Below are 22637 nucleotides of genomic sequence, written 5' to 3' on the forward strand. Positions count from 1 at the left end.
CTCACGCTTAGATATAAATAGGCGTGTGGGTAAAGTGGTTGAAGAACACGGTCATTTTCCAACCACTTATTAAAACAAGTTTTTATTTTGATTTTCTTCTTATTATGATGTTTATTTCATGTAGGTGATCGTGATCTATTGATTAATATGAATACGCAAATTGTCAGTGTCAATACCATATTTTGATAGAGACTGAAATAAGTCGAAACGTCAATTTTTATCTGTCTTTCAAAAATTATTAGAAAAAAATAATTTTAAAACAGAAAAAACTTAAAAGCAAAAGGTCTTAGATATAAGAAATTTAGGTATAAATGCTCCTAAATGTTCTTGATTTTATGTTTCTTTTGTTTTAAAATTAGTTTTTTCAAATAATTTTTGAAAGAAAGATAAAATTTGACGTTTCGACTTTTCTTCAAGTCTTTATTAAAATATTTTGTTAAAGATTAGTGGGTTGTTTTCACAATCACCATAAAAGCTGATTACAACTGTTCCAATTATAATTACTCCAATTTTCTAATACACCGTTTATTCACACCCCGACGTTTCGGCTCCCACTTTGGAGCCATTATCCAGAGAAGGCTGCGGATAGGGTGGTCGATCATTGGTAAGAAGTGATCCGATTCCGTGGTGTCAATCTGCCCAATCTACGCAACGAATCACCCCTTTTTCCTGGTTGATCCCAAGGCCTCAATCTGCCCACTCCTTGAAATTTTACCGAGGAAATTAAAAGCTGAAACAAAAAAAATATAAAACGGTTTTTCTGGTAGCAGATATCGGTTAGATAATCTCCTCTCGCGTTTTAAGGAAACTGATCGAATGATGAAGTGGGTTTAGAGTTTTCGTTCTATATAGTGCGAATAACATATCCAACTTTTAGATCGTTTTTATCTATATATATTGACATATTGGTCGGGAACAACTGGAAATTATATTGGCAGTATCATTTAGCAGATAAAAGTTTGCTTTATATTTTTTACATAACGTTGAAATGAAGCAACGTTGTACCAAAGTGATAAATACGTGTTTTATTTTCTGTTACAATAATCTCAAATTTGGTATTTGTGGTGATAAAACAACTACGTGTAATATACAAAGGTATTCTTTAATTATTGATTTTGGTGCAGTAAAGAAAAAACTACAGTTTTTCATGTAAAATAATAATTTTAAGTGAGTAAACATCGGACATTAAAGCAGGTTATCTGAAAAAATAAATAAAAACTAATTGTGATAACCCGACCAGCCTTGATTTGATATTGAGGAAATAGAGAAAAACATGAACAAAATACAAAGTATGTTCGAAATTTTTAATAAAAGTATAGAAATAATGGGCACGAAACTAGAACAAGTACTTTAATTTACACAAGTAATGACTGCGTTAGATATCAAGTTTAATATAGAAAAAGGCATAGTCGGAAAAAGGACTACTGTACCCACAATTGAAGATCACTAGAAATATATCAAGCAATAAATTGATTATATATAACGTGGTGTATGAAAGAAATAACAGAGGCTTACACCAAGGCATGAAGATAGGGAAATAAAAGTACAAGAAAGATTTCCGGAAACAAGCACACTAATGAACAATTGAGCAAAAGCTGATAAGTCAAAACCAAAAAGCCTGAAAATAGCTATGAAAACGGATATGGCAAGGAGTATGGAACGAATTATATGAAAACGTACAATAAAAGAAATAAGAGGTACAGAAAGGATAACAAAAGGACTAATAATGGAAAATATATTATGAACAGAAGCATATAGAATGAAATAATGTAGAAAATAGCAACATAGAACATCAGAGTGATAGCAAAAAAGAACAATAAAAAACACAAGAATTTGAACAAGACATGTTGGATATATTGGGAATTACAGAAACAGATAGGAATGATCAAGGCGGAATAGAGCTAGAAAATGAACGTTTATCGATTTTTAAAGGAGTAAATACTAAAAATTGATAAAAAAAGGAATTGGAAGTAAAATAAGAGAAGAACTTGAACAACATAATAAAAACTGAACTGAAATTACAGAAAAAAATACTGAAAGTATAACTGAAATTAATGGAACGCAATAGATATAGTGTGATCAAAATGAAGATGCAAGATCGAAAGAGAAAAAAGAATTTTAGGACAAATTGAGTGAGACAATAGAAGAGGCTGGACACGGGTTAATAATGTTGGGGAGACTTTAGTGTAGGTATATATAGAAAAAATGGAAGAAACAACAATGGAGAGAGGCAAATATATTTTTGTATATTAAACCATCAAATAGTGACTAATACATTCTACCAACATAAAGATATATAGCGACCATTATCTAAAATTGAAAATGGCAAGTTAAGGAAGGAAAAAATAGCTGAAAATTAAAAAAAAAATATGACAAGATCAAATAGTAAGTGTTTATTATAGAAGAGATGTGTAATAAATTCAAGGATATAATACTAGAGACAGCAGTGAAAGTAAGTTGCAGAACAATAAAAAAAGTCTCAAGATGTATAAAGACATACAAGAACAACCAGACCAAAGAAACAAAAATGGAGAGAATATCAACGAAATAAAATAGAAAAATACAAGAATTATAAAATTTATACAAAAAAGTTAAAAGACATGTTAATCGCAGCAAAAGAGCTTGGAAAGATTTTGACAAAAAGATAAAAGAAGACAGTAGAAGAAATCAGAAACACTTTTCCAAAGTCCTAAAAACACTGAGAAATGGGAAATTGAACAATATAAAACAAATAAAAATGGTGTTGTATTGAGACAAGCCGAAGAAATTATAGAGTGGCGGAAGAAATACTTCGAACAATTACTCAAAGTAGAAGAGAAGAAAGAACTGAAAATCCAAGATGAAACTTATCTAGGACTAGAAAACCATGAATACGGGTAACCGATACAAAAAGAAGAAGTTGAACAAGCTATATGGAACCTAAAAAGAAGTAAAGCAATGGGAGAAAGGAGTATACAAATGCTAACAAAAATATTACAAAGAATATGGATGGAAGAAAAAATTCCGATAGATTGGAAAATCATAGACAAACAATTAGAGTAATCTCAAAGCATATCTAGGAAAAAAAGAAGTACAAAAGATCATGTCTTTACATCGACACAGATAATAGGAAAAAAACTGAATACAAATCAAATATTAAAACTCGACTTCATAGACATCGAAAAGCATTTGATAGCGTTCTAAGAAACCAAGTATGGAATATTTTTCAACAAAGAGGAGTTAGAGTGAAATTAAGAAATAATTTCGAAAGTATATGTGTTAAATACAAGGAACCCGGTGCGGAAAAATAATGACTAATCCGAGAATGATTAAAACACGGGGAAGTACTTGGTCCGGCGCCATTCATAATGATAATAGATGATGTATTGAGAGAAGTAAATACAAAAGTGAAGCAGATATACGCAGGATATAGATTTTTGGGAATAGCTGGGTCTCTGAAGGTGGTTTCAGCGTTAAAATGAAGATAATTTATTAACATAAAAACAGGAAGAATATTTCAAAATTGCAGTTTAGAGTTTCAATTATTTAGGCGTGAGCATACAGAGCAATAATTCCAAAAATCATTTCCCATAAACTCTTGTACTAAACTTTCTAAGGACTGTTGAATGATCTATGTCATTATCTTATATATATATATATATATATATATATATATATATATATATATATATATATATATATATTATTATATATTATTAATCAAAGAAATTATACACATAAAACAAGATAAATGTTCTGTAAATGATAGACAAGATATAAAAAACCTCTGCCAAATTTACCATAATTTGATTAATTAGTTTATTTCAATCTACCTGGTATAATATCGTCTTATTGAAGTTTCGAGGTGAATACACTGATTCCAATACTATGTTTTTTAATAATGTTTTTAAGATATCTACTAATATGTTTTATCTATTCTAAAAATATTTTAATCATCAAATATTGATTATTCTTTAGAAAATGCTCCCAAGGTAGGAGCGAAACGTTCAGTTATGCATAAAAATGTGATATTTTATCGAAATTTCATTAATTTATCCAAACAACCTACGAACCCAAGAAAGAGGAAGAAAATAAATTTATATATATATATATATATATATATATATACAGGGTGTTCCAAAATTATCTTTACAACTTCAAAAATTCATAACTTCGAACATAAACAAGATATTTATATTCTATCTTTTACGATTATAACTGCAACTAGTTTGCAACTAAAGTTTTTTTCAATACGCTGAACAGTTATAAGTGAAGATGTGGACACCAAAACAGAAAGCTCAATGCGTGTCATGGTTCAAAAAGACTAAATCAGATGAACAGGTTCAACGGAACTTCAGTACAAAATTCCAAAGAGACTCACCATCCAGACCCTACATCCGTGCATAGCACACAAGCTTCATGAGCACCGGATCAATATTGCATAAAAGTGGAGCCGGACGACCCAGCATAACTCCAGAAAATGTGGAGCGAATACGGCAAATATTCCAGCACAATCCGAAAAGTTCAATTCGTCAACTCCAAATGACTACAACCACAAACAACAGTTGCGTCTGTATGCCTATAAGGTATAGTTGCTACAGGCACAACCAATAGATCGACCAAAACGTGTGGAATTTGCCAAATTGTTACAATTTGGTTCTGAATTCTGAAACCCCACATGCAGTAGTCGAGCTCTAACAAGACAGCCAATAGGTTAATGTGTGGTGTGGGCTTATGCACAACAAATCATTGGTCCTTTCTTCTTCATTGAAACCACAGTTACTGGCTGCGTGTACCTGGATATGCTTCAAAACTTTGCTCTTCCTCAGTTGGAAGAATTACAGCCGATTGATTACTTCCAATAGGATGGTGCTACACCACACTGGTTGACAGCAGTTCAGGAACACCTCAACGAAACTTTTCCCATCCAATGGATTGGACGGGATGGCCCAATTCCATGGCCGTCAAGGTCTCCGAACATAACACCCCTCGACTTCTTGTGGGGTTAATTAAAGGACATTGTTTACCGTACACCGGTAAATGACATTGATGACTTGAAACGCTGCATTGCACAAGTTTTAAGTACAATCACAGGAGACGTACAGACAACGTACAGACTGAAAGTGCTTATGACCGCCAATGGTGCGCATGTTGAAGTGTACTAAAAAAACTTTATTAGTTGCAGTAATACATGCAAAAGACAGAATATAAATATCTTACTAAATTTATTGATGATTATTATACAAATTTCTATTTATCTAAACTGATATTTACGTTCACTCGGCGATTTAACTATGAACTGAGTATTTATCTAGACGATAGCCAAATTAACTTACTTCACTTTCAAGTTTATACGTAATTAATGGAACTTTTGGTGAAAAACACGGAGTGTTATTCATCAGAAGCTGAATATGAGTTTAATAACGACGTGAGAATAATAAAACTGATAGTCAGATATGAAAACGCTCGATCATTTGAAATTCCTGTCCAGTATGAAATATTCCGTCGCCAAAACAAAGATAATGAAATTTATCTGAAAAAAAGCTAATTGGAATTAATCCGAAGCATATGATATATATATATATTGGCTCTCAAATGTAAAAGGATTAATACCAAGCTTCAAAAATATGTATGTGTGTAAATGATATTTCATTTTTACGTGAAAATTATGGTATTTATCTCAATTAATCATTGTAACTGAACTTTTTGATCAAAATTGAATATTAGAAATGAAAAATTTTGAAGGACTGGATATATTTAAGTATCTCAAAATTCAAATAAAATTGTACTGCGAGATCATGTATTTACTTAGAAAGAACTAAGCAAAATGATGAGAACAAAATAACTTTTTTATTTCTTGATCCAAGAGTTTTAAGAATCTGACTTCTGATACAAAAATTACTAAAAACCAGACTTCTGATATAATAAATAACATCACTAACTCTAATAATGAAGTTGCTCCAAAATTATCATCAGCAACATCAATAATAATTTTGATTTGGTATTAGGTATTACTTATATGGAAACTCAATTAGAGTCCTGCTGTGTTTATTACAGCAATAATATAATGTAATGAATTGATTCTTTAGTTAAATGTTGTATAATTAAATTTTGGTTGTACTAGTGTGAAAAGCTTTTTTTCGTGCTCGTATTCATACACACTCAAATGAAAAATTCGCTTTGTAACACAAGTAAAACAAATAACTGTGTGTGAACGGTATGTTTGGTAAAATAATGAAATGGGTACCTGAAGAAAAAATGAACCAAATATTATCATAAATTCGATTAATTCACATGACCATTTTATGCTTCTAAAATAACTACAATAGAACATTTTAACATATTCTATCATAAACCTCCACCACAAATCATTAATTAATCTCGGTTATGGTGACCTGATTAAATAAATATAAAATTACATAGATGGACGAACTTTGTATACATTTAATTATTATGTACGAACGTGCTGCTTCAGTTTCCTATAGGTATTAAATTGATGTTGTTTTACAATTATGTCTAATTAATATGCAATATGAACAACAAATCAATCAAAATCTATCCATCATGTAATATGTATCTATGGATAAAACAGAACATTATTGCTAACACCCCTTAGCCGAACCCAATAGTTTCAATTTTTATCAACCTGTTTATAATGAAGTATACTTGATTGCTGATGGGGAAATCTATCTCACAATCTTGAAATTGACAAATTTTTAACAAACTACTATATATATATGTTCAATTGATATTTGTGAAATAACAAATACAAACCATATCCTCAAACAATTTGAAATATATTAAGTTGGAAATGACTAAATAACTGCAAGTGACTGACATAATGAAACTTACCTGCCTGAGACTATTTCACATACCTTAATACATACATCAAGAAATCCATTCAAATTAACTCTATTTTTATATAGACTAGAAAACTAATTATTATAAAATATGTAATACAGATTTTTTAAGGAAAAAGGTTGTAGTTTTGCGTGTTTAAATACTACGAAAACAGAATATTTTTTCTTTGAATTTATGAAAAAGTGATTCAGTTCTTTCTCGACATTTTTCCTCAAATTTTTATATTATGTTTTTAAAATCATTCTCTAATTTTTTTATCAGAGTAGTTGATTCGGTATAGATGTATGACTTGAAAAATAAAACTAGATAAACGTGATTTTGATATTCATTCTGCAGGCGACTATTTGTAAATTTTATATCTGATAATTTTAAATTTAGAAATGTAGGCTTCAACTTATCTTTTTTGCATCTGAGTAGAAAAATTTCTCGGATTTTCAGTTTTGCAATTTTGTGGAGAATATTTTCGAAATTCAAAGAAAAAATTATTAAGAAAATTGATAACCTAATATTGAAACAACAAGCTATTGCTGAAAGTACAAATGAATTAAGATCAAAATAGATCGAAAATTTAACTGATTCTGTCATATCAGATAAAGTGAAAGAAGTTTTATCTTTAGGTCCCAATTTGGCACAAAATATTTCTAGTGACAAAGAATTACCTGTAACAAATATCTTATGTAATATTGAATGCAACACCAATCATCTAAATAACGAAATTGAAAATAAAATAAGATCTGATACTTGTAAGATTATCACTAAAGTCAAAAAAAAATTGAAAAACAAAATCAACAGAGCAATATAAAACCTCAAAATATAACTGAAACCAAAGAATTCGTAAATAAAAATAGACATCTCAAAATTTTGAAAGCAGATAAATCTAATAAAACTGTTATCATGAAATCAGAAGATTATAATAATAAAATGATGAAATTATTAAACGATAAGACAACTTACCTTTACCAGGTTTACCAAAACTCCACAATCCTGACATTCCCCTTCGACCGATTGTTTCAAGTATTCAAACTCCTCTCACCCCATTATCTAATTATTTGAAAGATATTTTGAAAACAAAAATATATATCAAAACAACTACTATAGGATTTCAAAGAAAAAATTAAAAATATAAAAATTCCTAACGAATATGCATTTGTTTCGTTAGATGTGGTTACTTTTTATACAAATATTCCTATTAACATTGTGAAAAATATATTTAAGAAAAAATGGGACAAAATGAAAGAATATACAGAAATACCTCAAAATGAATTTATAAAAGCTATAGAACTCACACATCAAATTAAAAACATACATAAAAAATTCAATTCTTATCATAAAAAACTTCAATTCACAATCGAAATCAAACAAAATAATAAAATCAATTTCCTTGATGTCACATTATATAAAATTAACAATAACATAAGAACAGAATATGGTATACGAAATCAACTTGGTCCTCAAGATATTTAAACTTCAATTCGTGTCATCCTATGTCACAAAAGATCAGTGATAATAAGTTTGGCTGATAGATCTATCCAACTATCAGATCTAGAATTTGGATGCTTAGCTATTCAAAAAGAAAAAACTTCATTGAAAGAAAATAAATACCCGGAAAAAATGATAAATAACATATTCAAGAAAAGGATAAACAGATATTACAATCAATTTAAAAACAAAAACCAAAACGAAACATCAAAACGTAAAACATTTTTCCTTACTATATGTTCAAGGACTTTCCCAACAATTATCGAATTATTTCAATAATACGTTATCCAAATATTTCACTAAATTAAAATCTAAAACAACAAAAAACAAAAGAAGTAATATAATATATCAAGTGCCTTGTACTAATTGTGACTTTGTCTACATAGGACAGACATCTCATTATTTAGAAAATAGACTAAGAGGTCAACAATATGATAAACAAAAATAGAACTGCATTAACAAACGATGAAATATCAAAACAATATAAATGCCTTTATAAAGATTCAGAAGTTCTTGGAATGGGATCAAATACACATAAAAGAGAATTTTTGGAAATGGTTCACATTCATAAGAACGAAAAAGCTATAAATGATAAAAAAGATCTAATTAATTCAAGTAAAATTTATCTATTTCGTAAATTCTAATAAATTTAATATATTTGAGATGTGGAAACCAAGGACAAATTAATTTTTCTTATTGGAACAAAGTTCTAAGTTGATTTTGTCCTTATTTGGATATTCATGATGAAGGTGATCTATAGATCAATATAAATAAGATAAAGACTTAAAGAAAAGTCGAAACGTCAAAATTTATCTTTCTTTTAAAAACTATCAAAAAAAGGTAATTTTTAAACAGAAGAGACCTAAAATCAAGAACATTTAGATGCATTAGTATATCAAAACGTCTAAGAAATGAGAAATTGAAGAAAATTTTTAATGTCGTACCTTTATCCGTCACACACTTCACGACGTTGAAATCAATTGCTTATAAAGATCAATCCACTTTTCATAATTTTCTTTGTTATAGACATTGGAGTGGAGACTAATTCCTCCACAGGTAAATTTTTGTAGCAAAAATTTATATATTTTCATATTTTCCAATTTAGATCAAGTAAACAAAACTGATAACAAGATAAATACATTAATAATAAATATAACTTAATAGTTGGCGTAAATAGATCCAAACAGTTGAAACTTGTAAAATGTTACGCTCTCTTACATCTATTTCGAGTTGGCCACCTGTAATATGAGAGTAATCTGTATATGCTTTTGGCTAGATTTTATCCGAGAAAGTGCTCCCAGTAAAGTCAAGGTAGTATTTTGGGATTCCAAAGGTGAAATCTTCATATATCTGGTATGTTTTAAGGTCTATCGTAAGAAAAAATGATCGCATTTGTTAAAGAAAATAGTGTCTTTCTATAACGATAATGCGCCTACCCGTTCGTTAGTGATTGCAGAATTTAATACATCATCCATCATCAAACTAAGAAAACAGAACTGGGTAGAAAGCAATTGTAGGAAAATGAAGAGGCGATGACAGAGAAATAATTTGAAAAAATTTAAAACTAGCTAAACTAGATGTGTAATTGAAGTTAAAAAGAGAGTAGGTTGAAAATTAAAATATTCTATTCATAATAAATTAATTTTTTCATTGCAAAGTCTTCCTTAAACTTCAAACCGTCTCCTACAACGAACTGCAGTCACTATTGTTACTATAGATACTAATGGATAAATATGAATAAATTCTCGAAGTTGTTTCTTTTTTTCTTTTGGAAAAGGGGAGATACAAATCACGTACGAATCTTACTCTTAAGCTCTTCTTGAGAAACTGAGCTTCAGTTTTTTGCATAGTAGACGCGTGTGTTTGATTTCTGGTTTTTTGCCCTTTTTGCCATTCTGTTTTCGGGAATTTCTTGTATATGATTTATCCAACCTCTTTTACGTTCTCTAACTCATTTCAGTCGCCCTCATTATTGTTTTTGATGTTTCGGATCTTGTTACCAGCTAGTTTTTTCAGAACTTACAAACAATATACACAATACTAACGATACTCTTTTAGTAGTCAGTCCGCTAGAAAAAATATATAGGCTCATAGGTAGTACATATAGGTACTGTCATAACGGTACCAGAAAGAGAAATTACGGTTTTGAAGGTATAATTAGATCAAGTGAAAAAATCAACAACCGTAATAAACAATAAATGGGATCCTAACGTGGGGTACGAGCAAGAATAGCCAAAGCAGGAGCAAGTTTTATGAAAGTCGAAAAAATCCTTTGCCGCCAATATCTTGAAGTGCGTATGAGGATGGCACGATGTTAAGTCTTTACTGTGCTCTTGTACAATCCAGAAGCATGGACTCCCACAGAAAATCTGCTCAAACGTTTGGAAGCACTTGAGATTTAGGTTGATTGTCGTGTTTTTAAGATAAGTTTGGTCGATTACAAAAAGGTTCTTGAGCACATGAACAAATCTTAAGAAATAGTCAGCATTATGAAGCGATTTACCTAAATTGGAATAATTTGGTCATGTGATGAGCAACCCTATAAAGTACGATTCTCTATATTTAGTAATACTAAACAAAATAATGGATAGGATAGGCATAGGTCAGCGTGATTTAAAAATATTCACCAAGTCCTAAAAAACATTTGGTTCGGCATTAGCATCACAATATATAAGAAATTATTTCAAAAATTCTTTTGTTTAAATTTCATAGTATTAATAGGAATGGATATTTTGAAACTTTTATAAACTAACATAGATATTAATAAAGGATACTTACCTAATTTATTAAACATAGAGTCTCGTTGTGCACAATAATTGGATGAAATTCTAAAAGCTGTAAACACAATGAAAATAAAATCACCCTAAAAACCTAGATAACAATTAAAACTTATACCACTAAGGTTGGAAACTGCTATAATGACTGATTATTATCATAATTTAATACATTATTACGACCTTAATCAGCTTACCAACGAAACTAAAAAAGGTAAAATACAAATAGAAAACCAAGAAGAAGTAATAGAAGTTACAGGCACCTCACCTAACCAATATTCCACCAGATTGTTAGTTGAAATCAAGGGAAATTAAAATCCTAAATCAACGACAACCGCCCTGAATCAAATTTTCAAGAAATTAACTCAATGCCCAGTATATGGATAATAATTATTTATTTTCCTCTTATTCTATTTGGAGGAACCATAGTTAGCAAGAAACTTCATTCCCGGTGGATGTCACTGACAGAAAAGCACCATATCAACCCTACTAGTGTTCAATTTCCTCGTTAGCTCTCGAAGTTGAACTTTAGAAGGAAGGACTTATCTCACCACTCCTGATGGGAACCATTAGGATCTGTTTATCATATATTAAGTAATACTATGTGTCTCTTATTTTACACTCCATTAACGTATCGTCTGGGATTACCTAATTTTTCTCTTATATTAAAGTGACTGTGAATAATCATAAATCTACCTATTTAACTTCTAGTTATTGTATTCTATGTATTCGACATATCAAGTATCCACGACCCAAAAATAGCAAAATTAGAATCTACAAGACTTGTATCAGACCCATCAAGACGTACGGCACGAAAGTCCGCGAGGACACCAACAACACGAAACAAATGCTGAGGGTGGCCGAGATGAAAACACTGAGAACAATAGTGGGGAAAACAAGAAGAGACATAGTAAGAAATACAGATGTCAAAGAGCAATGCGGGATACAAGACATTGTGAGATGGGGAAGAAAACGTAAGAGGCAGTGGTACAACCATGTAAGACGGATGGACGAGAACAGACTTCCGAGAACAGTCCTAGAAAACAACCCGCCCGGCTCAAGGCCTCCCGGGAGACCACCTAAAAGGTGGAAAGATAGTTGGCAATCCACCTCTCACGAAAAGATGCAGAGGCAGCTTCAGAACTAACAGATTGACAGATCTCCAAGAAGTAGAAGAAGAAGAAGATGTATTCGTTAAGATTTATAGTACACTGACCGATCCTAAGGGAACCAACGTTATATTTAAGCGATTTCAAATGTCTAAGGGACACTTGAAGTTCCATTAACGTAACAAATTACTTACTTTTAATTTATATTAACAAATATAATTAATTATAGCTTTTGTATACACTAAGATTAGTATTTAAAAGAGCTTATTCACGCATAATGTCTTCTTAATAGTCTTGACATCCAACGAGTACAGTTCTCAGATTATTGAAACCACTTTATATATAATATATAATATTTTTTTCTTAATAAATAGCGTTTTATAAAGTTGTGAATTGAGTTATAAAACTCACGTGAAATTTTGAAAAAAGGCATTTCTGAATATGAAAATGCAATTTCTACCTTCATCCCCTTTATAATGATAGGTACAACATCTAATTTTTCAAATGGGAAGTATTGGCTAGTGATATATTTTTGAAATAACTCCTCATCCTCTATTCGATGTTATCGTTTCCAAATTTATTACAATGATTAAGATTAAGTTAAAATAAGATCATATGAATACAAAAATTCCTTGTAATATATAAAACTTTTCAACTAATTTAAAAGCTCAAAATGTCATCCACTGATCTCATGATAATCGCAAATCGACAAATTCTTCTTGCACATTACGAACAACAGTAATTCTATTTACTTTGTCTCTAATTCGATCTTTCATCTCCTGTAGATTATATGGTTTATCTGCTTAAATCTTTGATTCGAAATAAAAAAAAAATGTAGAAGCTCAGGGAGATTTCGGACACCTTATCTACCAATCCACTTTTCAAGAAAACACTGCTATCAAAACTCGAAAAATCATGAGGATAATGCCAGAGTGCGCCACCTTAATGTAACTAGATACTACTATGTATTAAGTGAATATTGAGGTGGTGTTTGTAAACATATTGAAAACGACAGTTATTACTTCTGTTTGCAGGAATTGCAGATAATCCCTGTAATATTTTCTCAAAAATGATGAAGATCAATAATTATTCATGAACTATTGATTTTTTGATGGTATAGATTCATACATCCAGTGAGGATTATCCTTATTCCAGTATCTGCAATTTTTACGATTGATTTAAGCATTTAGTTAAAATGTAGCCATATAAAAAAAATCTGCTCAAGCCAAGCATGTAATTCTAAGCAACTTCAATTTAGTACTCGGTCACAACTGGTATGAATGTTAACTACTTATAGAATATCACAAAATTATTATTTGAAATGATGCAAATCTCTATGAATTATAATCCTTATTACGAATCCAGTGGTTATTGGTCAGATCTTGAGTGATAGATAAATTATCTCCTAAAGTTAGAATATCTGAGGAAGTACGGGTAATGAGAAAATCAGAAAACAAAGAGCTTGGTGGACCTTAATCAACTATATTTAGGTGATCAGTGGAACAATTGAAAATAAGATCAACCACTTAAACCTAAAAGGTATACAGATGGTTCCAAAACCTGGATTATTTATTGCTTTCATCAAAGACTCACTACTATTATCAAGATCCTGCGCTAGAGCTTATAAGGCAGAAATACTTGCTATTTAAACATACAGTAATACCCCGCTAAACGCGGGGGATACGTTACATCAAAGTAGAACGTAATGCGAAACAGCGTTAAACGAGACTATCTTTACATGTAAATATTGGGTTTAGGTTAAGATGGCTAGGAAATTGGTTAGGTATTAAATTTAAAAAGTATGTTTTTTTAATAAAAATAAAACCAAACATTTCTTTCTTAAAGCCCAAATTAATACCACATTATTATTTCTTACAAAAATAAAAGCAAAATATAAATAACAAAAGGAATATTCTTAAAAAAACCAAATAAAATTCTATTTAGTTAGCCTTCCGCGTTTTCAGTGTTTTGCCTTTTTGTGACAAAAGCATCTAATGTTGTTTGCCTTTTTCTTTTGCGTTGTTCTCTTAAAAGTTCTTCATAAACGGATAGAGCATCTCTAACACCTCGCCTTACTTTTGAGCTCCTGTCAAAATTCGGATCATTTTCAATGAATTGATCCATTGTTTCATTTATGGTAGACAAACTCCTTTTTACAAACGCCATGTAAGGTTCTTTTTGCTCTTCTTCTAAATCACTGCTGTCAACATTTTTGTTTTCTTCTTGTTCGGTTAATTCCTTGAGTTCATCATTAGAAAGACTAGCCACTGCTTCTTGAATTATTTCTTCGACATCTTCCACATTTAACCCTTCAAAACCGCTTCGTTAATTTCACTATCTCTTCCACTATTTCATCCACATCGACAGAGTGTCCAACGTCATCGCTCTTACTTAAATCCGGCCAAATATTCTTCCATACTCCTTCTGTTACCTCATTCCAAGAAAGGCCTATTTCGATGTTTAAATCTATTAAACCATCCTCGACTAGCAACGAAAGTTTCACTTTTGTCAATTGTCTCAGCCTGAATGTAATTAAAAATTCTTCTAACTTTTTCCATTATGATAGATTGGCTTAATGGCATATTGCGGTCAATTTCGTCGTCAATCCATGATATTATTTCTAGAACGGGTAATTCTAGTTGCAGTTGCCGATGACAGTATTTTTTCTTTATTCTTCATGATGGTCCTTATTGTTGAAGTTAGCAATTTCAATGAAGCACTAGAGTTTTACGTTCACCAGAATCTAATCTTCTAATCACTTCCATTTTAGTTTTGAGTTAAATGCTTTTTCTGGTTGCTTTCTTTTCTTTTTCATTATCACCCATAGTAAAAAACTTAAGATCAAAATATTTGACACTGTAATATAGTATTAAATATATAAATTAATACCTACTTACAATAATATCAACAAATGTTTCCAATAATTAAAATATATCTGTACAATACGGCACAAAACAAGAAATACAAGTACACTCTTTCGGATATGTATTTGAAACCTATCGCTGCATAATATTTCGGGGAATCCCCGTATGCTGCGAGCGATTTCGGGGAATCCCCGGGTTGAAATAAAAGAGCGCTAAACCGAAACAGCGTTAAGCGGGGTCTTACTGTATGCAGAAATAAACATGAAAAAAACGCGACACAGTGATCAATTCTGAGTCAAGGTAGTATTAAAGCAGTGAGTTTCCGTGTCATCGATTAAGATCTGTTCTGGAAATCATTCCACTGTACGAAACCTTTCTGAGGTATATGATAATGTACTTATAAAAAGAGCTTGGGACGAGCCATTTATAATTCAAAGATGTGTTGTGTAGAATTATTCCTTACATATGAATTTAATTCTAATATTTTGGACACAAAATAGACATAATTTAAATTAGGGGAATGTGGAGCAAAGTGTAAGAGTTAACAACAACATTTGCTGTCTGTGTAGTCGCTGCCCTCATATAAGCTTCCCCAAAAATAGAGCTGATATGTTTCAATGTGACCACTCACTTTCCCAGAATTATTTCTTAGCCACGTGCATAAAAGGTGTTCAATGGCTTCATAAACCTCACGCCCAATGTTTGAAGTCGATGGGATGTGTGAGGCGGAATAACCAAAATATGCACGTTGTTTGTTCGCGCCGTCTCGAGGAGTGTTAAATTCTTGGTATGAGTGGCATGGCCATCTAATATAAGTAGAACTGGTTCTTCTTTAGTTGGTCGAGCTTGGCGGAAGAAATTCTCGAACCATAATGGTGCGAAAATTTCAGTTGCATTCATCCTGAAGGATGTGCAACCACCAGACTGTCGGGAGGAAGACCCTTCTCAAAAGCTGGGTCTTTTCTAACGCGAGGGAAGATCAGTAAAGGAGGCACATATTGCCCAGACGTACTAAAGCAGAGCTCTGCCGTCACTAAGGTTCTACGTTCAGCTGATGCCAGCAGTTCCACTTGTTTCTTCACTTTCAATGAGAGAATTTTGGGCTGTTTGTTGGGGACTGTAGTTATGCCAGTTTCATTTGTATTAAATATTTGGCTTACAGAAAATTTAAATTTGCCCATTAGGTTCCCCAGGAGTTCAAAAAAGGTCCCAGCATTGTTTTTATTAAAAGCGGGTTCTCGAGCCAGTGAGGTATTTTCTGATTGGGGAATAGAAATTTCTGGATGCCGCTTTAGGAAACCATACACCCAGTCCCTTCCAGCCAGACCCAGCTCCTTATTAAAAGGATGAAGGATTGAATTTTTTTCTGCAAACTTAAAGGCAAGTTTCTGAAAATCTTGTATTGTGATCCAAAAAATCTCTTTTCCATATTTAAAATGTGCTCTTGTAATAGCTTCTCTTCCTTTTGTGTAAAAACAGGCCTACCCATACCTTTTTAGGTTATCTCTTTGAACCCGCCTGTGTAAAGTTCCTCGGGGCACATTAAGCTCCCACGTATTTTTTTTTCACCGCTTCTTACTGCTGCTATAGCTATTTTTATTGAGTCTTCCGACCAGCTTTTTGAGATGTCTTCCATTATAGTCAAGCACCATCTAAAATAAATAAAACATAACATGTTTTATTTTAGGATAACTTCTGGGGCAAAGTGGAATCATATTCCACATTGCCCCAAAATGGGAATCGCTAGTTAGAGAACTATAGAAATGTCTAAAGATTGTTTTAAATTATTTCAGTTATGAAATCTATTTTTCTAAGGAGTTTTTTCGGCCATTCCACTTAAAAAATAAGGCCATTTATAATTCTAATAATAACAATGTTAATGTAAACACTTACCTTTTCTTACAAGAAAACGTGGTGAATCACAAAAATGGAGTTCAAACACAACATAACCTTACTGAAGTTACAATCGTTTTATAAAAGAGTTGATAAATAGGTTACTTATCATTTACAAAGGGATAGAAGGGGGTGGCGCCAAAAGTATTTAGTTTAAACGGATATTCCACTTTGCCCCTCTGTTCCACATTGCCCCACATTTCCCTATATGTCGAATCTCATTTTATGGTCGGCATTGTAGATATATAAGAATATCAAGTTATATCCACATATTAACAAAATTAGCAAAAACTAGTTAGTGATATACAATAAACTGTGAGGCGAAATCTAGTACCATTAAATTTTAGAACACCCGTAGAATGGTTTGAATTACAAAGCGTAATTTAAATATCATATTTTTATTTTATCATTAATCTCAATTTGTTTTTAAAACACGAGTGAAGTACCGAAGAGACTGTTTCTAGATAAATATACGCTGAATAATCGCTGATACAGCTTCGTATACCAGTCTTGACCTTCAGTATAAACGTACTGCTTATCTTAGAGTGACTAATTTTTTATAAATTGCAAGTGAATATCACGTCATGTTAGTGTTAGGTAAGTTATTTGTGAATATATAAGATTATTATATATATATATATATATATATATATATATATATATATATATATATATATATATATATATAGCTTTTTACTACAAAAAGTACAAGAATTCGAATCTTAATCTTTATTATATTGTAAAATAAAATTCAATTCAGATGACCAATGCAAAGATTCTTTTTTAAAATTTAAACAAATAACGGAGCAATCGGTAGAAAAAGGTCTTTCAATAAAAATCTTTATCGCCATTATATTTCAATAAATTCCGAAATTACTGTACCAATCAACATACGTTACGTTAAACTTGACCTTTAGTCTTTGGTATAATTTCTATATATTTCGAGATATTGTTTTAAAATTCCAGTCATTTCAAGATAATAATCCAAAATAATTTGATATTTTTCAAATATAAATGTTGAATTCTGTTTCAAGTTTTTTCATTGAGAATTCATTCCTTTGTGTAAATATCACGCTAACGGGTATTAGGTTGTTATATGTGTATATGTAATGGAATTTTTGTTTGGATCAACTGAAAACGTCGGATACATGAAATATCACATACTTCTCGGAGCGATAATTCAACAATATTTTTTTTAAATGCTTGGGGTGCTTTCAAGATACTTTTGTCTCTACTTATATCAGTATCTATCAACATAAAATATTTATATATTATTTACTTTACCTCTTTCGTCTGCAGCATGTTTATGAGATTTTCAATATTTAAAGTAGTTTGTCAAATCAAGATGGAGACGGCTCTCAAACAAGTTTTTGAAAAGTGTCAGCCGCTGTTTCTCTGTGCGATTTAAATAAATCTCTTATGAAATATATACATTAAATTTTTCACACTATTGATATAAACGACTTTGGTCGAAGCAAACTATGGTTACATTTGAATTTAGTCTATAAACTAAAAACAAGGACTATATACATGGTGATTTATTGCCGAAAGTTAAATAGACCACAACTAAAGTCATAATGAATCATATTTCATAATACATAAATAGGGACTCTTGTGTATCGAGTCTATAAAGTATGAAAATAAGTATTAACTTGGGGAAGTTTTACAGAAAATTGCATATGCTAGTTTTGAAAATTAGATAATGAAGCTAATGCTGTAAAAAATATTTATTATGAAATTATTTGACCAGGATCCCCTTATATTTGCACCAATAAAATGATTTCAGCTATTTTTCTAGAGGTTGTAGTATTTATAAAAGTCTTATGTTTGAACTTTTGATAGCACAAGTTACAGAGTGAATAGGGTGGCGGCTGTGGTAGCCAAAAACTACTACACATTCAACGCGCAGTGGTAGGGTGCATTGTCATTGTGCAGCAACCAAAAAATCTTATTGAAGAAATTCAATCAACTTGTGATTATTCTCGAGATATTCAACACTCTTGCGAAACAGCTCAAAACATAACGTAAAATATTCTTCAGAGGGGCCACAAAAGAAAAAGATGCCAAATTCGACCGGAATGTGAGAACAAATCTTGAAACATTTGTGTAGAGTGTAAAAAAATAATTGTGAAAAATGTATTGTTAAAATTACATTATGTATAAATTGCAAGAGTGATTTAGTGCAAGTTAATATAATTTTATCAATATAGCTATAATTTACGTACTTTTCCTAACTGTATTTTATCATATGATTCAATATAAGAATATTTTGTTATTATCGGATGACTTTCTTTTTGTCGTTATGTTTCACAGACTATTGAAAATAAGTTTTATTCCAAGGATTTTCAAAAATTATTTAAAAGTATACCTTTATTACAATTTAGAGTTAGTAGGTAAAATGATAAAAATAAATCAACGAAATTGATAAGTGGAGTAAAATAATGCACGAGTAGAATGACCGGTGCCGTCCTTTTAGGTAAGTAAATTCTCTAGTCCTTCTAGTATTCCTGATGTAAAAGCCTGAATAAACCGTTGTTTCGGGTAATAATTACTTCAATTATTTCATTCTTATTCAATCGACAATTTTTTATTTTAATAGTAGAAAATATTTTCTTACGGATCTTTCAAAAATTGGGTCCGAATTTGATGAGGTAGTGATTTTAGATGCGTTATACGAGAAATACGTTCTGTAAAGACTATGTTACAAATGTGACATTTTATTCCATCGACGTACGCTTCTTCTTGAAATGGTTTTGAATTTACACGATTACCACCTGTAATGAATAAAAATGTTATATTATATGATTCTATTATGTCACAATTATAACAATGCATTATTAAGTAGAATCGTAGTAAATGAAGTTTTATGTGCAATTCCATATTCTCATTTATTACAATAAGATTTAATATGTCATAACCATTTAAAAAAGTGTGATATGAGAAAGTTTTTGAATGAGAACGTGAAGATATAATATAACCATATAGTGCATGTGACCATGATGTGAAGACTACAAGATGTGCTATACCGCACCTGCTGGGAAGCAGCTAATGAGAATTTGCTCCCAAAACGACGCGCCAATTTGAAACATTTGAATTGAATACATGATGTAAAGACTACAAGGTGTGCTATTGCGCACCAGCCGGGAAGCAGCCAATAAGAATTCGCTCCCAATGAGATGCGCAGAACGAGTCGAAAATGAGTCCTCGGGAAGAACACACCTTGTAGTCTTTACATCAAGCACGTGTCTGAGAGTTTACTACACTATAGATTAACGCTTACTTTATCCACGGCTACATTTGGTCAAAGCACCATGGCCTTATCAGTTCTTTTAGTGCATTCAATAGTTGTATATGTCTGCGATTCAACAGCTTTTTACCTCAAAGCACAATCGTTTATTATACATCTAAGTACCTAATTGAGCTCCAATTATTATGATCCTAAGTGATGGTCATTACTATTAATTTATTATAAATATTAACTATCGATTCCAATTTATGAATGGTTGAATTTATTGTTTATTTAAATACTACATAATATGTTTTCTTGATATTTATTTTGAGTTCATTTCTGTAAAATCCTTTTTAATATAGATTAATCGTATCGATCACCACATTTTCTCCTGTATAGACTAAAGCCGTGTCGTCAGCGGGTATTTGATTCAGTAGAAGAAGTAACTATTTTCCGTGAATACATACCCACTTCTGCAGCAAAATGATCAATCCATCTCTGGTCAAAATATATTATTTTCTTGGTAAATGAGCTGATATACCACTTTTCCCACAATTTCCAGTTGAAGTCGTAAAAACAACATTCTCCTAATCCTCTATATTTTTGGTTGTAAAATTCTCGAACTCTATTTCGGTCAGCTTGGTAATTAACGATGATTTTCTCTCGTAACAAGTCCTTGACAAAATTCTCTACAAAATAAATATTTATGAATATTTCGACAATTACTAAAAATTATTTGTGAGCTCAAAACATATTGTTTCATAAATTTGTGTCAGTTTAGAATACCAACTAGAATGGAACTTGAATAACTCGTGTCGATTATTCTCCAGAAACTGTAATGCTCCATTCAAAATTATTCCCTAAAACCTTAAGAAAAGCATAAACATCAAATGTCAATTGCAGAAGACCATTTGGAATAAGCAGAAAGTGATCCAATGCTGCTCAAACCAGTAATATGGGTGGTGAAAGCTTTTGAAATATTTTTCAAGTATGATTCCGAATAGAGCACCAAATTAAACAGTGACTGTTACTAAAGGATCCAAGATCAAAAGAAGCTCACATGAGCATTCGAGAGTAAGAAGGACGCTTATCTGCGTCTTTGAAAGCCGCTGGTTAGTTGGAGCATGAATTGGATATGCCGCCAATCTAGTATTTTATCTAGAATTACTTGTTAGAATTCCAGAAACAATCAGACATCACGAATAATTGGTTGCTGCACAATGACAATGCACTCTACCACTGCGCGTTGAATGTGTAGTAATTTTTGGCTACCACAGCCGCCACCCTATTCACTCTGTAACTTGTGCTATCAAAAGTTCAAACATAAGACTTTTAGAAATACTACAACATCTAGAAAAATAGCTGAAATCATTTTATTGGTGCAAATATAAGGGGATCCTGGTCAAATAATTTCATAATAAATATTTTTTACAGCATTAGCTTCATTATCTAATTTTCAAAACTAGCATATGCAATTTTCTGTAAAACTTCCCCAAGTTAATACTTATTTTCATACTTTATAGACTCGATACAGAAGAGTCCCTATTTATGTATTATGAAATATGATTCATTATGACTTTAGTTGTGGTCTATTTAACTTTCGGCATTAAATCACCATGTATATAGTCCTTGTTTTTAGTTTATAGACTAAATTCAAATGTAACCATAGTTTGCTTCGACCAAAGTCGTTTATATCAATAGTGTGAAAAATTTAATGTATATATTTCATAAGAGATTTATTTAAATCGCACAGAGAAACAGCGGCTGACACTTTTCAAAAACTTGTTTGAGAGCCGTCTCCATCTTGATTTGACAAACTACTTTAAATATTGAAAATCTCATAAACATGCTGCAGACGAAAGAGGTAAAGTAAATAATATATAAATATTTTATGTTGATAGATACTGATATAAGTAGAGACAAAAGTATCTTGAAAGCACCCCAAGCATTTAAAAAAAATATTGTTGAATTATCGCTCCGAGAAGTATGTGATATTTCATGTATCCGACGTTTTCAGTTGATCCAAACAAAAATTCCATTACATATACACATATAACAACCTAATAACCGTAAGCGTGATATTTACACAAAGGAATGAATTCTCAATGAAAAAACTTGAAACAGAATTCAACATTTATATTTGAAAAATATCAAATTATTTTGGATTATTATCTTGAAATGACTGGAATTTTAAAACAATATCTCGAAATATATAGAAATTATACCAAAGACTAAAGGTCAAGTTTAACGTAACGTATGTTGATTGGTACAGTAATTTCGGAATTTATTGAAATATAATGGCGATAAAGATTTTTATTGAAAGACCTTTTTCTACCGATAGCTCCGTTATTTGTTTAAATTTTAAAAAAGAATCTTTGCATTGGTCATCTGAATTGAATTTTATTTTACAATATAATAAAGATTAAGATTCGAATTCTTGTACTTTTTG

The 22637-nt window shown here is 31.0% G+C and overlaps 1 protein-coding gene and 1 long non-coding RNA gene across 4 annotated transcripts in view; one reads left to right on the top strand and one right to left on the bottom strand.

Annotated features, from left to right (window-relative positions):
* The window catches only part of LOC130441863 (uncharacterized), a 22834-nt gene continuing 197 nt past the window's right edge, over positions 1 to 22637 (bottom strand). The window contains exons 2-3 of one of the 2 annotated variants that reach the window (XR_008909644.1): positions 7795 to 7881; positions 1 to 730 (exon numbers count right to left, since the gene is read on the bottom strand). Coding sequence is in view for 1 of the 2 variants with exons in the window: in XM_056775680.1 (XP_056631658.1) it covers positions 19573 to 19733; positions 20656 to 20877 (383 nt within the window). In the remaining variant the exon portion in view is untranslated. Of the gene's footprint in view, positions 731 to 7794; positions 7882 to 19348; positions 19734 to 20655; positions 20878 to 22637 lie in introns of those variants that run through there. The other variant, XM_056775680.1, reaches the window with a different exon arrangement.
* LOC130441864 (uncharacterized) overlaps positions 17289 to 22637 on the top strand; it is a 23096-nt gene continuing 17747 nt past the window's right edge. The window contains exons 1-2 of one of the 2 annotated variants that reach the window (XR_008909645.1): positions 17325 to 17556; positions 18802 to 19237. This is a non-coding gene — a long non-coding RNA (uncharacterized LOC130441864). Of the gene's footprint in view, positions 17557 to 18801; positions 19238 to 22637 lie in introns of those variants that run through there. The other variant, XR_008909646.1, reaches the window with a different exon arrangement.

The sequence above is a fragment of the Diorhabda sublineata genome, chromosome 3 (genome assembly GCF_026230105.1).
Source record: "Diorhabda sublineata isolate icDioSubl1.1 chromosome 3, icDioSubl1.1, whole genome shotgun sequence".
Classification (NCBI taxonomy): Eukaryota; Metazoa; Arthropoda; class Insecta; order Coleoptera; family Chrysomelidae; genus Diorhabda; species Diorhabda sublineata.